The following is a 14,821-nucleotide window of genomic DNA, read 5'->3' as shown; positions in this document are numbered from 1 at the left end:
CAAGATCATTCTAAAGCTTCAGGAAAGGTTCATTTCTCTCCTGTCAATGGGACTTTTTTTTAGTATCGGTGAGTATCTAGTTTCGATACTAGTTTAGTATCATAGTAGTATCTGATTTTTGATACTTTTGACTACCCTACTGGCAACACAGGTTCAATTATGATTGTTGTAAAGTAGTAAGAGCACAGGTTACGTACTGTGTCTTTACTTACTTACGTACTGTGTCTGCAGATTACTCAAACATGCATCAGTGAAACAAACTACTCCATCCATCCATTTTCTTCCGCTTATCCGGGGCCGGGTCACGGGGGCAGCAGTCTAAGCAGGGACTCCCAGACTTCCCTCACCCCGGACACGTCCTCCAGCTCCTCCGGTGGGACCCCAAGGCGTTCCTAGGCCAGCCAAGAGACATAGTCCCTCCAGCGTGTCCTGGGTCTTCTCCGGGGCCTCCTCCCGGTGGGACATGCCCAGAACACCTCCCTAGGGAGGCGTCCAGGAGGCATCCTGAGCAGATGCCCGAGCCACCTCAACTGGTTCCTCTCAACGTGTAGGAGCAGCGGCTCTACTCCGAGCTCCTCCCGTGTGACCGAGCTCCTCACCCTATCCCTAAGGGTGCGCCCGGCCACTCTGCGGAGGAAACCCATTTCGGCCGCTTGTATCCGCGATCTTGTCCTTTTGGTCATTACCCAGAGCTCATGACCATAGGTGAGGGTAGGAACGTAGATTGACCGGTAAATCGAGAGCTTCGCCTTTGGGCTCAGCTCCTTCTTCACCACAACGGACCGATACAGCGACCGCATCACTGCAGACGCTGCACCGATCCGCCTGTCAATCTCCCGCTCCATCCTTCCCTCACTCGTGAACAAGACCCCGAGATACTTGAACTCCTCCACTTGGGGCAGAGACTCACCACCCACCCGGAGAGAGCAAACCACCTTTTTCCGGTCGAGAACCATGGCCTCGGATTTGGAGGAGCTGATTCTCATCCCAGCCACTTCACACTCGGCTGCAAACCGCCCCAGTGCCTGCTGCAGGTCCTGGCTCGAAGAAGCCATCAGGACAACATCATCCGCAAACAGCAGAGATGAGATCCTGTGGTTCCCAAACCAGACCCCCTCCGGCCCCTGGCTGCGCCTAGAAATTCTGTCCATAAATATATTGAACAGAACCGGTGACAAAGGGCAGCCCTGGCGGAGTCCAACATGCACCGGGAACAGGTCTGACTTACTGCCGGCAATGAACACAGCTCCTGCTCCGGTCATACAGGGACCGGACAGCCCTTAGCAAAGAGCCCCGGACCCCATACTCCCAGAGCACCCCCCAAAGGACACCACGAGGGACACGGTCGAATGCCTTCTCCAGATCCACAAAACACATGTGGACTGGTTGGGCAAACTCCCATGAACCCTCGAGGACCCGATGGAGAGTATAGAGCTATTCGGGATAATATGGACCTTTTTTATGAAACAGTCACTTTCACTTATATACATATCTATGGATCAGGGCTGTCCAAACTACGGCCTAGGGGCCAGACGTGGCCCTCAGATCTATTTTTGTTGGCCTCCTAAACTGGCCCAATTGATCAGGAAGTATTTTTTACTACAGATTGAAGAGATTCTACCTCAATAACCTGAATAACACATTGGATAATCACATTGCATTGTGACACAGACCTAAACCTAAAGGTACAATGTCTCTGTCAAACCTGTGTTAAATGCACAATTTGACTCCCTGTATTGACACTGGTCTGTGGCCCTCCACGTCAAATATGTTTCAGTATGTGGCCCTCGGTGAAAAAAGTTTGCACACCTCTGCTATAGATGCTCTGGTACATAGACTTTCAGTTCTGTAGTGAAAGCAGCGTCCACAGACCGACAAACACAGGGCTAGCCTTATGTGGACAGCTGTGGAGGCTGTGCTGCTGTCCACACTACACCAGGTACAGAAAGGTAATTTTCTGTGAGCGTGCCCAGAGCAGCCAAGTGCAGAGCCGTGTGAAGCTGGAAGAAGAAAAGAGTTAGTAGAAGAAGTAAAAGCACCAGTCCGAGACCCACTCTACTGTTCTGGGTCTGATTTTTAAAAAAACTTGGGAGAGTTTGGGGAAAGAAAAAGATGAAAATATTATTTTTTTAATTTAAAGGTGCACTGCATGACATTTCTAGTGGAAGGTCCGCTGAATGCTTGTCCTCGTGGAAATGTTATTGCTTTGTCTAGAATGTCCCATAGTATGGATTAAACCTACAGTATCTAGAGTAGCTGCCCCTTTTTACAGAAGAAAGTGTTGTATGCAACAGAAACACCCGTAGTGAATAAATGCCTGATGGATATGTTTACTGTCAGACCATGGAACATTCCACGCAAAGCAATACATCTCCATGGAAACAAGTAGGGAGCGGACCCTGCACCAGAAAAGTCGCGCAGTGCAGCTTTAAACTCTTTACTACTATCTTATCTGCCGGTTTTCTGGAAAGTGAAAGAAAAAATCAAGTCTGTCAACCTGACAAAAGTTTTGGAGTGAAGACGTTTCGGATTTTTTTTTTTTTTTTTTGTTTTGTGTGGAAAGACGATCCATCTTTGAACAGGAATGGAGGGTTTAGACATCTATCTTCTATTTATAACTCCATCCTCAGAGGTGGTAGAGTAAGTGTGAGAGTCTGAACCATTATGCAAACTATGACTCAGGCACAGTTCACACTTTACTTCAATAGACCGAGCCAACAACAGAAACTGTAAACAACAGGTGCATTAGTTTCAGTATAGTTAGCTCCTCCCGTCAGACAGATATAAGGCAGTGTCCATTAGTAATCTGACCAGAACTGAAGAAGCGACTTGGATGAGCCAAACGTCTTCACTCCTACAGCTTTTTGTCCATTTGACAGAATTAAATTTTTCTTTTGCTCTGGATGAGACCTGGACGACGTGATTACACAGATAATGGTTCTGGATGTTCAGGTATAATCTGGACATAATCAGTCTACACTAAACATGAGACAGGACACATATTTCACCGTGACACTATTATTCTTTAGTTTTTAATGCAGTGAAAATATGAGCCAAGCTTTAAAGGTACAGTTCATTATTGCGACCATTACGTGGGTTAAAGAAGCACTATGTAACTTTTCGAGCGAGGGGATTTGCATTACTTTAGTTTTAACTAGAACAGACAGGCTGAAAATGTGTCCAGGACTGAACCATTATGTTCTGTATGTTGCCTATCAACCATTCTGTAGAGTCACAACTATTGCACAACAGTTATGATTAGACTAATACAAATAAATGTCAAAACCTTTAGTTAAATGAAGTTTTAAACAGTCACAAGAATGTCTTCAATGTGCATAAGTTGGCTCTGCATTTTAGATGAAGTTTTCTGTGTTGATGACATAGGCAGAGGCATTCAAATACAGAGCAATACAAACACAACCTAACCAACCAAATACCTGCACAGGTCCATTTAAAACATTAAAAAACAGGAGCAGGTGTGATAATAAATGTTTATCACCACATTATTAAAGCATTAGTGGCACCAGTCCATCCAGTTTTACATGTCCTAGAAATCTATTCTAAGCTTTTTTCCCATTTTAATTCTAATGCAGCCAGTTATTAGACGTAGACAATCATGAGATCTTGGATTGAAATCTTCAACAAATAAGTGAGATTTTCAGTCAGTCTATCGTCGTGGTCCCTTTATAAATATATTTTATACAGTGTTGTTTTCTTCTGACAGATAGTGATGACCAACCTACTTTTCACAGAGTCAACAGTGATGGGTTTTAATTTCATCACCTTTTATGAAACAAAAGGATGAGTGAAAGAGTGGATCTAAAGGTTTAAAGTAGAGGCTGAAGTCTGCGTGTAGATTATATCTCCATCTATATTACATCTGCTTCAGCAATTCATTTTCTGTAATTCAATGGGATATAAGATTTGTTTCTGTGATAAAATTATCATTTTCTCTTACATACTGAGGTATGTTTTATAAAGTTTAAGTTTTTATCAAGTCAAAGATATTTACAGGTGGTAACTCAGTCAATGTAGTGTTTAGTGTCTACAGATATGTAGCTTGCACATTACTGAAATATATTTTAGAAAAAAATCATATACTTAGTTTTATTTGAATTCAGTGATAATTTTTTTTAGGGAATTTTGGATTTCACTAAAATCCTGTTGCAATTTTAAAAACACCTGATCAGTAGAGGGAGTGCTTGGATACAAACAGCATCATCTACATATAAATGTATGAGGCTTTCCCTTAAATTGCAACCAACAGAATGAATAAATGTAATAAAAAGTAGTGGGCCCAAAATTGAGCCTTGGGGCATACCCTTTACTTAAATTTGATTAATTTGATGGCTACTACTGCCTGGGTTCTGTTTGAAAAATAATTTTGAATCAATCACATGTAGCATAGTCAAATCCAATCTGCTTCAGACGCTTCAAGACGACTGCATGATCCACTGGATCTAAAGCTTTAGTTAAATCAATAAACAGAGCTACAAAATCTACACAGGTCATCAAGGCCTGTGAAAATGTCATTTAAAACTTTTGTGTTTGCGGCGATGGGACTATGTCCTTTTATGAAACCCCACTGATTTAAAATTAAGCATTTTTTAAAATCAATTGTAACTTGATTTGCAACTAACTTTTCAAAACTTTTACAAGCCAAGGTAGTTGTCCCACTTTTATGTAAAGGCCAAACGTGCGGTTTTCCATAATTCTGGTATAACATTTAAATTGATAAATTAAAAATGTGTTGAATTAAATATGGGCTAACTGGTAATAGAAGTTTTGGATCAAGGTCATCAGCTCCTGTAGACATTTTTAGGTCTATGGAGAGGAGAGCATTTAAGACGTCCATGTAAGTGAAAATGTGACTGTATCTGCCCGAGGTTCAGATTCAACATAAGATCAGAAGAGTCACCATTATGATCCAAAATGTCACATGCAGAGATAAAAGCATCACATATTTCAATTAGATTACATTTTACAATGGCTGAAGCTCATAAAATATGGGTTGGTAATGTGTGAATATTAGGCTCTGAGTGGGATCTGTCCTCCAGACCTTTGCTGGATGTCTGTCTCTGTCAGCGCAGACGTGTAGATTTTTTTTGTCTTTCTAACTGCTGATAAACATTTATTTCTCTTTTTGGGGAAATATGCCCAATCCAAATCTGACCTGGTTGTGTGTGTACTTTTCCAGGCCGCAGTTCTTTCTCTAAACTTTAGGTGCATGTTGGTCTCTAATTTCATTAAATGTATAAATAAAAAAGTTTAAGTCAAGGAACGCTGATGTTATCCTGATATCACCATAACACGATGAAGGCAGCTCAGTGAAATGTTCATATGAGCTTCTCACCTTTACACGCCTGAAGGTGGAAAAGTGCTGCATAAAAATGTGACCATTTACTATTTATATGATAAAAAATAACAATCCAAGAAACGATTCAGCAAATGTATTTTATTTACTTTTACAAAACAACAAGAGTACAAAAATCAGTCCACCATGTTTTCTTTTCTTTTGACGACTGCAGCGAGCACCCCTCTCTCTCCCCCCCCCCCTCCCCCTCTCTTTCTGTCTTTTGCTCCCTCCCCACCCCCTCTCTCCCGCTCTCTCACCCCCCTCCCCCCTTGTCTCAAACTCTCTCAAACTCTCTCTGACAGTGGGATGGGCCATCAAACTTTTCAAACAAACCTGCGACATCTGGACATAGAGTAAAAAAGTTCTGACATTCTTAGCGGACACTAGGGGGCGCAAGTCTTCCGGAAAACCTGCACATTTTGGTATTAAAGTCCTCCCTCCATCCCCTCCTTCTCCTCTTCCTCCTCTTCTTCTTGTCTCTTCTTGTCTTTCACACTTGTGCTTCAAATGTTGTTTTGCCATGACAACAGAGTGCAACAGTAGTTAACGCGTTTTTGCAAATAAAATTAAAACAAAATAAAAAGTACATTTGGACAAAAAAGTTGGCACATTCAAGAAGACATGAGCTTTTTTACATTTTGTTTTTTGAATCGTCATAAATACAATATATCTTTTTGCCTGTATCCCACAAAAACAGAGCAGACGTTATTTACAAAAGAAGGCTTCTGCCCTTAAATAATCATAGTAATACTAAAACGTGTCCAGTCTGTTTGGGAGTCTCTTTTCACAGCCATTTTGAATTCCCAGAAATTGGAAAACTTTCTCTGTAGCTTTTTGTCCTGCTTGGCTTCCTGTATCCTCACGGGAAGATGGAGGTCGATGCTTTGTAGAGGCTGATAGGTCCACTGTCAACGGCGCCTTGGTCCTTATCTCATTTCCTGGAACAAAACCAAAATAAGTTAGAATTGTTGAGATTTTTTATGTTATTTTATTCAGCACAAACACAGCTGTTTCCAGATTGATTTCTGTTTTAAAGAGAACATTGAACGAGCCAAGTTTGATTCGGCTCAAGTAATGAGGGTATTGATTTGTTTAAGGAGAGAGAGTGGCTGGTTTAATACAGAAGGAGATGTGTTCCTGGAAACACATCATCAACATGTTTTTTAATTAGAAACATAGATTTTACTCTAATTAAACTAAACGAAAACATTGTAAACTGTGAGATAGTGATGTGTAATTGGGATGTTTTGTTGTATTTTGCAATTTTTGGTGAAAAAAAACAGTATTGTTAGAATCAATCTTACACTGGAACAACTGTATGTGGCACAGTGACTTTGTCAAATGCACCACCATGTTCTGTGGTTCAGATAATGATGTTGTGCTCTTTGGCAAGACACTTTGCTCCTCCAATCACACAGTAATGTTGTTGGTTAAGCACAGCCTTATAAAGAAGTGGACTAAGTGAGTGTGACATCACCCCTAGCACTCGGCTCCAGTCAAATAAAGCTCATTAAGGCTAGAGCAGTTATAGGAGCGAATTTGGAGCCGAGTTCCATATTAGGAATTCCTACTGCGAGTATCATAGCAACCAAAGAGCCAATCCAGAGTGAGGCTGTTGAAGGTTCAGGTTTGAATGACAGTGCTGCTAAATGCCTGCTCCCTGTTAAACCAGCAGCTTAACAACTCATTCAAACCTGTTGCTAATACTAGCGGCAGCGACCTCAGGGGAAAAAGTGCCTGATATGTCTGTTATTAATGTTCATATTTTGGTTTACGGACACAATAGTGAAATAAAAACCCCAGGATCATGTAGAGCGGGTTAATATGAACATTTTATGATCAAATTGAAGAGTCAGACAGCAGTCACAGTTTTTCAATGTAAAGGGAATTGGAGCCAGAATCAATGGAGCCGGAAGTGCACCCATGATCACTTCCTATTTCTACAGTGTATGTGGTTAAACAGGAGCCTATCCTTTGGAAGTCTGAATTCTGAAAACACCTTTTTAAACTTTTGAATTTGATTTTTGCTTATTTTTTTCTATAAACAAAATTTAACATTTTGACCAAATGGAATAAATTGCTCCACAACTTTTGGTAAATAAAAATGAAAAATGCATGAGATTTAATAACCATTTTGTGCAGCCCTGCGAGGCTCTTGGGCTTTTCAAAACTAAAATAAATGAAACTTTAAAAAAATATTACTGCCTATTTTGCAATGTTTTTTATTCCAGGTAGGAATATTACGAGGGAGCCGTTCTTCCAGAAACACAAAAATACCAGAAACTGATTTGAACAAATTGCATTACTAGCCCTGTGTGACCTTTGGAAACATACAAATTCAACCGATTCTACCATCGCCTGGAGCAGAACAACAACAAGACACCTATTCCCCTCCTCTATTTTAATCTGATGGGGTCAAAGGTCAGGCAGATCGCAGCCAGCCTCACCACAGGAATCCACAGTAACCTAACCTACACTTCCAGGTTTACAGACACCGCAACTTAACAACCAAAGATGTCCAACTTTCAAGGCCTGAAGCAGAGGTGTCACTAACTGCACCACAGGAGGGCAAGAATGAAGAGTGGAGGGGTAGAGAGGAGCAGGAGGGGGGTAGAGAGGGGCAGAGGGCAGCAGAGAAGGCCAGAGAGGGGCAAAAGAGGGGTATATGCTGCAAACTAGACACAAGGAAACTCTATGGCACTTTGAAAAGAGGAATTGTTCCATTTTTACAAGTGGTTTTGGACATTCCCACTCAGATGTTATGGGGTCGGAGTAGTACGACCTTTGACCCGGCACCCGCTCTTAATAAAATGGCCTCTTTATAGAAATGTTTTAGGGTTTAAAGTGAACAAGAGCCGTGTGAGACTTCAAAAGCGCAGTGAGGGGTGACATCGCCAGGGTTCCAAGGAATTCTGGACATTTTAGACGGAATTTTTACATTTATAATTCTACTTATTTTGGTCCAGAGGATAAAGAGTCATTCCAAAGCTCGACGAGTGAAGGGATCTCTTACAGTGAGTGCAGTGGTAATGCTGTAGTTGAATTACATATACACATTTAAAGATACACTCTGCAGCTTTTGTGGTTGATTTATAGGTGTTTTAGTCAGACAAAATATATATTTTCCAGGACATTTCGCCTTTTTTTTCCTCATTTTCCATGTGTTTTACAAGTCTGGTAAACAGGCAAATTATTTTCCAGGTATTCCAGAATTTCCAGGATCTGTGGGAGCCCTGCCTTAACATGAGATTACTGTGGCTGTGGTTCTCGCACAGAAGAGACAAGATGTAAAAATGTCTGTGAAATTACCACAAATAAGTCCCATTTTCTACCTTTTCGCCCCCATCTCCCTCCCTCCCTCCCTCTCTCTCTCCCTCTCTCACACTATCAGGGGGTATGGCTCTGCCTCTCCCCCCTGTGGTGCTGTGTTCACTCTGTTCTACCATAAAAGACGGGAGCACAGTGAGCCAGCGGGAGGAGAAGGGGAGGGGGGCGCTTTTAAAGAAGACCTCCTACCTTTCTCTCCCTCGCTTTTTCCATTCATCCTCCTCTCTCCTCCATGTGTCCTTCTCTCCCTTCTCTTGCCTCCTGCCCTCCTCTTTCTCTCCCCTTGCTTTCTCACTCTATCCTCTCTCTCCCTTGCTTCCTCTCTCACTGCCATCTCTCCTTCCCTCTTCCCTCTCAACCCTCTGTCTCTCCCTCCCTTTCATTCGCTCCTTCCTCTCCCTCTCTCCCATTCTTCCTCCCGCCTTCTCTCCCCTCACCCCCTTCCTTTCCTCCCTCTTCCTCTCCCTCCTCCTGCATTCCTCTTCTCCTCACTCTTCCCCTCTCTCCCTCCCTCCTTCTGTGTAGTGTTCTCTCTGAAGTGTCCTCGCCCTCCACAGATCTTAACAGTGTTTGTTAGTGTAGCTCGTGTCCTGAGCCTGGTGCTAAAGCAGAGACAGAGTGTACCAGCCCCAGAGTCTGCGCTTTAAGAGACGAGGAACCAAAGGAACGAGAGCTGTTTGGAAAATAGGACTTTTGGAGTTTAAGTTTTGAGAATTAAATAAAAAATGTAGTGTGTATTTGGAGTGAAACATGTTTGAGTAATCTTTAATTTCTTATTTTCAAGACGTCATTTTGCCAATCTACCCCTTGTTTTCACCTCCGCTGTGACGTACACACTTCCTTCTCCAGTTTTATTTTCTTAAAAACAAAAAAGGCGTGTTTAATGCCCTACTGTAGAACTTTCCAGGCAAAGCAATAACATCTCCATAGAGACAACCAGCCAGCAAGGCCTCCCCTTTAGAAAAGTTACATAGTGTACATATGATGTTCATTCATTCCTTAATTCCTTATTGCCAGAGTGTCGTGCAGTGCTTTTATTCCAGATGCCCTTCCTGCATTATAAATTATTCCAGATGATCTTAGCGGGTAATTACAGTTTTCCTCAAACAAAACACAAAAACACAGTGAGTAAATATCTTGTCTGAACCGCTCCCTAAACATCATCATCATGTATAATTCATACCATAGAAGTGAATGGGGAGCTGTGTCTCTCTCTGTACAGTATCTTGTAAATAATACATGGTTTTATGCCAGATGCCCTTCCTGAATTAACCAGTTGCACATACTTTCACCAGATCATGTGATGGAGTATTGATATGTTACCGGAAATATTAGTGGGTAATTACATTTTCATCTCAAACAAAACATAAGACCTCCCTGAGTATCGACGCTCCCTAAATATCATAAACATGTTTAATTCATTGCACAGAAGTGAATGGGGCTGTGTTTATTGTCTACTTTGTGTACTCTCTCGTATACACTATCCTTCTAAATAATAAATGCTCTCAAACAGCCGAGTGGAAGTGGCGCTCTCACCTCTGTGTGTTTGCGGTTGGATCCGGGCCCCCGGGAGCCCGTGGAGCCACGGGACGAGGAGCTGCCCGTGGTCGAACAGTTACTGGACATCTGACTGCGAGGGAGGTATCCACTTTTACTGCTGTATGGGATTATGTCATCATCTGGAAGAGAGACAGCAAAAAAACAGTTAAAACTACACTCTGGAACTTTTCTGGTGGAGCGTCTGCCACCTGCTAGTCTCCATGGAGATGTTATTGCTTTGTGCTGAAAGGTATTAAATTGATCTGCCAACTACTGCTTCTTCATCTCTTGCTTCAGAAGTTATACAGTGTGGCATCCATCCTGTATTAATTAAAGTACTGCTAAAAAGATCTAAAAGAGAAGGTATTAAACTGATCAAAATTCATACAGACAAGTATGTGTTTCCAACCAAGCCAAGTTCAAGATCAGGTCTGTGGGGAGGCGAGCTCATTCACAGGAAGAACGTATGCTCTTGAGGAATAAAAATGCATCAGCCTATCAGATTGCTCGGTGCTTTACCTTGTCTGGAGCCTTTCATTTGGTGGCTGGTGTTGTGGTCACTTCTGTCCAGAGAGGATAAGGTTCCATTCCCCAAAGAGGCGGAGTCACAGATCTGGAGCCGCTCCTCAGCGGGAGGGGGCTCAGGGGGAGGGGGCAGGTCTGGACACACGGTGACATCACAGTTTAATATGTGTTTGTTTTAAGGTTTAAAATGTGGTCATGGACTTTAAGAGGAGACGGTGTACAAGTGTTTATATGGTACTTCTACTACTACTACTATTGCTGCTACTACTACTACTACAGCTACTACCACTACAGAAATGTGTAAATAGAGCTAATATTTGGTGTTAGTAAATAATGACTGTTTGAAAATCACATGTTCTGTGGCCAATCTGAGTCTCAGTGAAACACAGTTTTAATCCATGTTTTAACGTTGTTTCCTCCTCAAAAACAGACCTGGAGTTGTGTTTTGTTTCATTCTCACATGTTTGAGTAACACTTTATTATTACTCCGTGTACATCTCCAAAGTTCAAAATGCTCTGTTCCACCTTGTGATGTCATGAAGTGGTAGTTTAATATAGGCCTTTAAAGTGAACCAGTGACGTACCTCCTTGTAGATCTCTCCTGTATCCTGTAGATTTTGCGCTCTTTTTCTTGACTCTGGACTTTTGGTTTGGGGGAGTGCATGTGTCTGCAGGGGACCGGCTGTGCACTGTGACGGGGAGAGAGAAGTTAGATACAATATTTATTCAAGATATAAAAATTTTTAAAGAATAACTTGGAATGTAAATGATGCAATATACACCTAGACCTTTCAAATATCTTATAGTCAATAAAAAGAATAAACAAATGTATATAGTTTTTTTTTAACCTTTTGTTCTTTGCTAAGTTTAAAGACATATTTGTTGAACTTTTCTGTATTATTTCTATATTCAAAATCAGTATTGGTAGTTAGTATAAGTACACAAGTCTTACCTGGAGTACTTGCGGCGCTGCTGTCATCATTTTGCCCTGCCCCCAGGCTGTTGAAGTTGCGGTGGGCGGAGCTAGGGCAGGGCAGCGTGCCGGCCTCCGTCAGGGCGACTTGGGCGGGGCCACACAGGTTTGGGTTGGACTGGGTGAGGGAGGGGCTGAGGGCCGGGGGGGCGGGCACTGGACTACAGGGCAGTCGTCTGCTGTAGGAGGAGGACTCAGGTCAGAGGTGCAGAATAGTGCACAAATATAAACAAAACAGCACAACAAAATAATGATATTTAAAAAGTTATGTTATTTTGTAATCGTTCAGAAATGTACTGAAATGTGCCTGTAAATGTCATGGGCTTCAGCTTAGTTGCTATGGTAACAGTTCTAATTTTTCACTGTTCTAAAATTGTTCAAGAAATAAATGGCTGAAAAAGAAATGAGAGATAATTGTATATGTTTTATAATCCATCAAAAATGAACTAAAAGGTTCTTGTAAATGTTTTCAATTTCCTGTTTGGAGACTTTTCACCATTCAAAGGACAAATCATTTTGTTTTAAATTGTTTACTGTTATGGCGTCTGTGCTATATACTATATGTATTCTGAAACCCGTGGACTGGTTTAGATTCAAGTACAATATAGTAAACTACAAAAGAGCAGACAGATTTCAAAGCCTTTTTTTTTTTTTTTTTTTTTTTTTACATTACATTTCTTGTGTTTTTAAATAATCTTTGCTGTTGTTTACATAAAATGAAATGGAACATATATTGGAAAAAAAAATATATATAGTTAGTTATAGTTAATTAGGTGATATTTATGGGTAAATGGTAAATGGTCATGTTTTTATATAGTCAAGAGTAAGATTTGAACCGTCAACCTTCTGGTCAGAGGATAAACACTCTACTAACTGAACTACTGTTGACAAAATTGCAGGCATAATATTATAATAATAATCTATGTTACAAATAGAATGTTAGGGACAGATATTGGAAAAAAAAAAAATGTCTTGTGTTTCGTTATAGTTCCAGCCCTTGATAGAAAACTGAACGGCAGTATTTCACAAAGGCAGCTGTTATGGGGCTTCTCTAATTGTTCAGCTCTGGACAGTGTTATGTATTGTTAGCATTTTAGCACATCCATTAGCTCTGGCATTTCCACACCAAATGTCACTGAATACATGCATTTTAAATCTGTTCAACTCCATTGTTTTGGGGAGATGTTCACTAATGAAACACCATTCAGCCAAGTAAGATTTCAACAGCGTGCCCCCGACGTGCTAAAGTCATAAAGTTAGCGTGATTAGCTCCTTTGTTTTACTATTGTGCTATCAGCGAGTGTCAGGGTCGTAGGTCCATTTGCGTAAAACTACATACAAATCATAAACTGTATAAAGAAATGAACTAAGTGAGTGTGACCTCACCCGTAGTGTTCGGCTCAGTCACATGAAGTTCTTCATGGCTAGGAGTTATAGCGGTGAAATTGGGAGTCGAGTTTCGTATTTGGGATTCGGACCGCGAATATCATAGCAACCAAAGAGCCAATCCAACGTGAGGAGGTAATGTCGCTTCCTGTTTGCACCGCTGGTTTAGCATGGAGGGGCAACTTAGCAACGCTGTCAATCAAACCTGTTGCTAGCAGGAGGGACCTCGAGGGAAGCAGGCGCCTGATTTGTGTCTTATTAATGTTCATATCTTGATTTACAGACACAACAACTAAATAAAAACACCAGGATCATATAGAGTGGGTTAATACGAACATTTTAAGACCAAAAAGACAACCCTGACAGCAGCAGTTACAGAGAGAGAATAGAAAGTGAATTGGAGTCGATGGAGCCAGTAGCTCAATGCTATTGAGTTGAAAAGCATTTGTACGATCATAATTATTCCATTTTTAAACTAGACATTTTGAATAAGGTCAAGGTGTTATGCGCTCTCTATTTATCCAAATTCCACATCTCATTTGAACACTACACTATAGACTGTTCAGTGTAATTTGAAACTACAGATCTTATCACGCAATTATACATTTTTATTAATAGAACTATAAACAGAAACACTTTAGCCCTTTTCCAAATGAGTGAACATACCGTGCTAGCTGTTGACTATCGGGGGCGTTGTATCGTGCTAGGTCATGGGGCACTCGCGGCTCTTCATGTGGGGATGGAGTTAGCGTAGCGGTGGACTGGTGGCTGTAGGAGGTGGCTGGAGACGAGGCGTTGTTCCGGGGGCATGAGCCCTCCTCACAGCCCTCCATCAGGTACGTCCTCTCGGGGAGCGGAGGGCACCATTCCTCATCGGACCTGTACCGAATATACACACACTTTTGTTATTGGAAATGCCATTGTGAAATTTGATTATATTTGCTATTGTAAAAAAAAACAAAAAAACAACAACAACAAAACAAACAAACAAACCCAAAACAAAACAAAACAACAACAACAAAAAAACAACAACATACGGTCTATTTTTTGGCTAATAAGGTTAGTTACTGTGGCTTTAAAGATCCTGTATTACACAAAATGGACTCTTATGAGCTTTAAGCCATGTTATAATGTTACCTCCTCAAAAACATACATGAAGTTGTGTTTTGTTTCGTTCACACATGTTTGAGTGACCCTTTTTTATTAGCTCAAAATACTATGTTCCACTTTGTGATGTCATGTAGTTTTCAAGTTAACAGCTCCTTTTTCCCTTTAGTTCATTAGAGATTTGCAGTTCCAGGGCTGAAATCATCCAAGTGACACTAGTGAAGGTGTTTGGAGTTTAAAAACACAGTGGAGCACTTCCTGTATTACCACATGACATCACAAGGTGGAACTGAGTGTTTTCTGTTTGAGAGAAGAACTCAGTGCTTGTGTGTTAAAGATGTGTGAATGAAACAAAACACAGCTCCAAGTATGTTTGTGATGATGAAACATTATAACATTGATCAGAGAACAGTGTAATATGGGCCCTTTAATTTCCAAGCCGCCTACGCGAGCGCCTGACCACGGGGGTAGCACTACGGGAGGCTAATCTTCTCCCTGTGTGTTTTCTTTGATTGTGAGTAATAGTTTTGTTGGAGTACCGTCAATGCCAAGGTGGAACTCAGCTAATAGTGTTTAAAGGATCAGGAACACAGCAAAATCACTAAAGC

General features: G+C 41.3%; 1 protein-coding gene across 3 annotated transcripts in view; it reads right to left on the bottom strand.

The window, feature by feature from the left end:
• Positions 1-5,675: 5,675 nt before the first annotated feature.
• robo3 (roundabout, axon guidance receptor, homolog 3 (Drosophila)) overlaps positions 5,676-14,821 on the bottom strand; it is a 280,696-nt gene continuing 271,550 nt past the window's right edge. For all 3 annotated transcript variants that reach the window (XM_055226813.1, XM_055226814.1, XM_055226815.1), the window contains 6 exons: positions 13,773-13,985; positions 11,700-11,899; positions 11,332-11,436; positions 10,742-10,882; positions 10,220-10,362; positions 5,676-6,294 (listed from right to left, as the gene is read on the bottom strand). In XM_055226813.1, coding sequence (XP_055082788.1) covers positions 6,283-6,294; positions 10,220-10,362; positions 10,742-10,882; positions 11,332-11,436; positions 11,700-11,899; positions 13,773-13,985 — 814 coding nt within the window. In that variant the 3' untranslated portion in view covers positions 5,676-6,282. The remainder of the gene's footprint in view (positions 6,295-10,219; positions 10,363-10,741; positions 10,883-11,331; positions 11,437-11,699; positions 11,900-13,772; positions 13,986-14,821) is intronic.

The sequence above is a fragment of the Periophthalmus magnuspinnatus genome, chromosome 14 (assembly GCF_009829125.3).
Source record: "Periophthalmus magnuspinnatus isolate fPerMag1 chromosome 14, fPerMag1.2.pri, whole genome shotgun sequence".
In the NCBI taxonomy this organism is placed as follows: Eukaryota; Metazoa; Chordata; class Actinopteri; order Gobiiformes; family Gobiidae; genus Periophthalmus; species Periophthalmus magnuspinnatus.
This window is presented reverse-complemented; position numbering and strand designations above follow the sequence as displayed.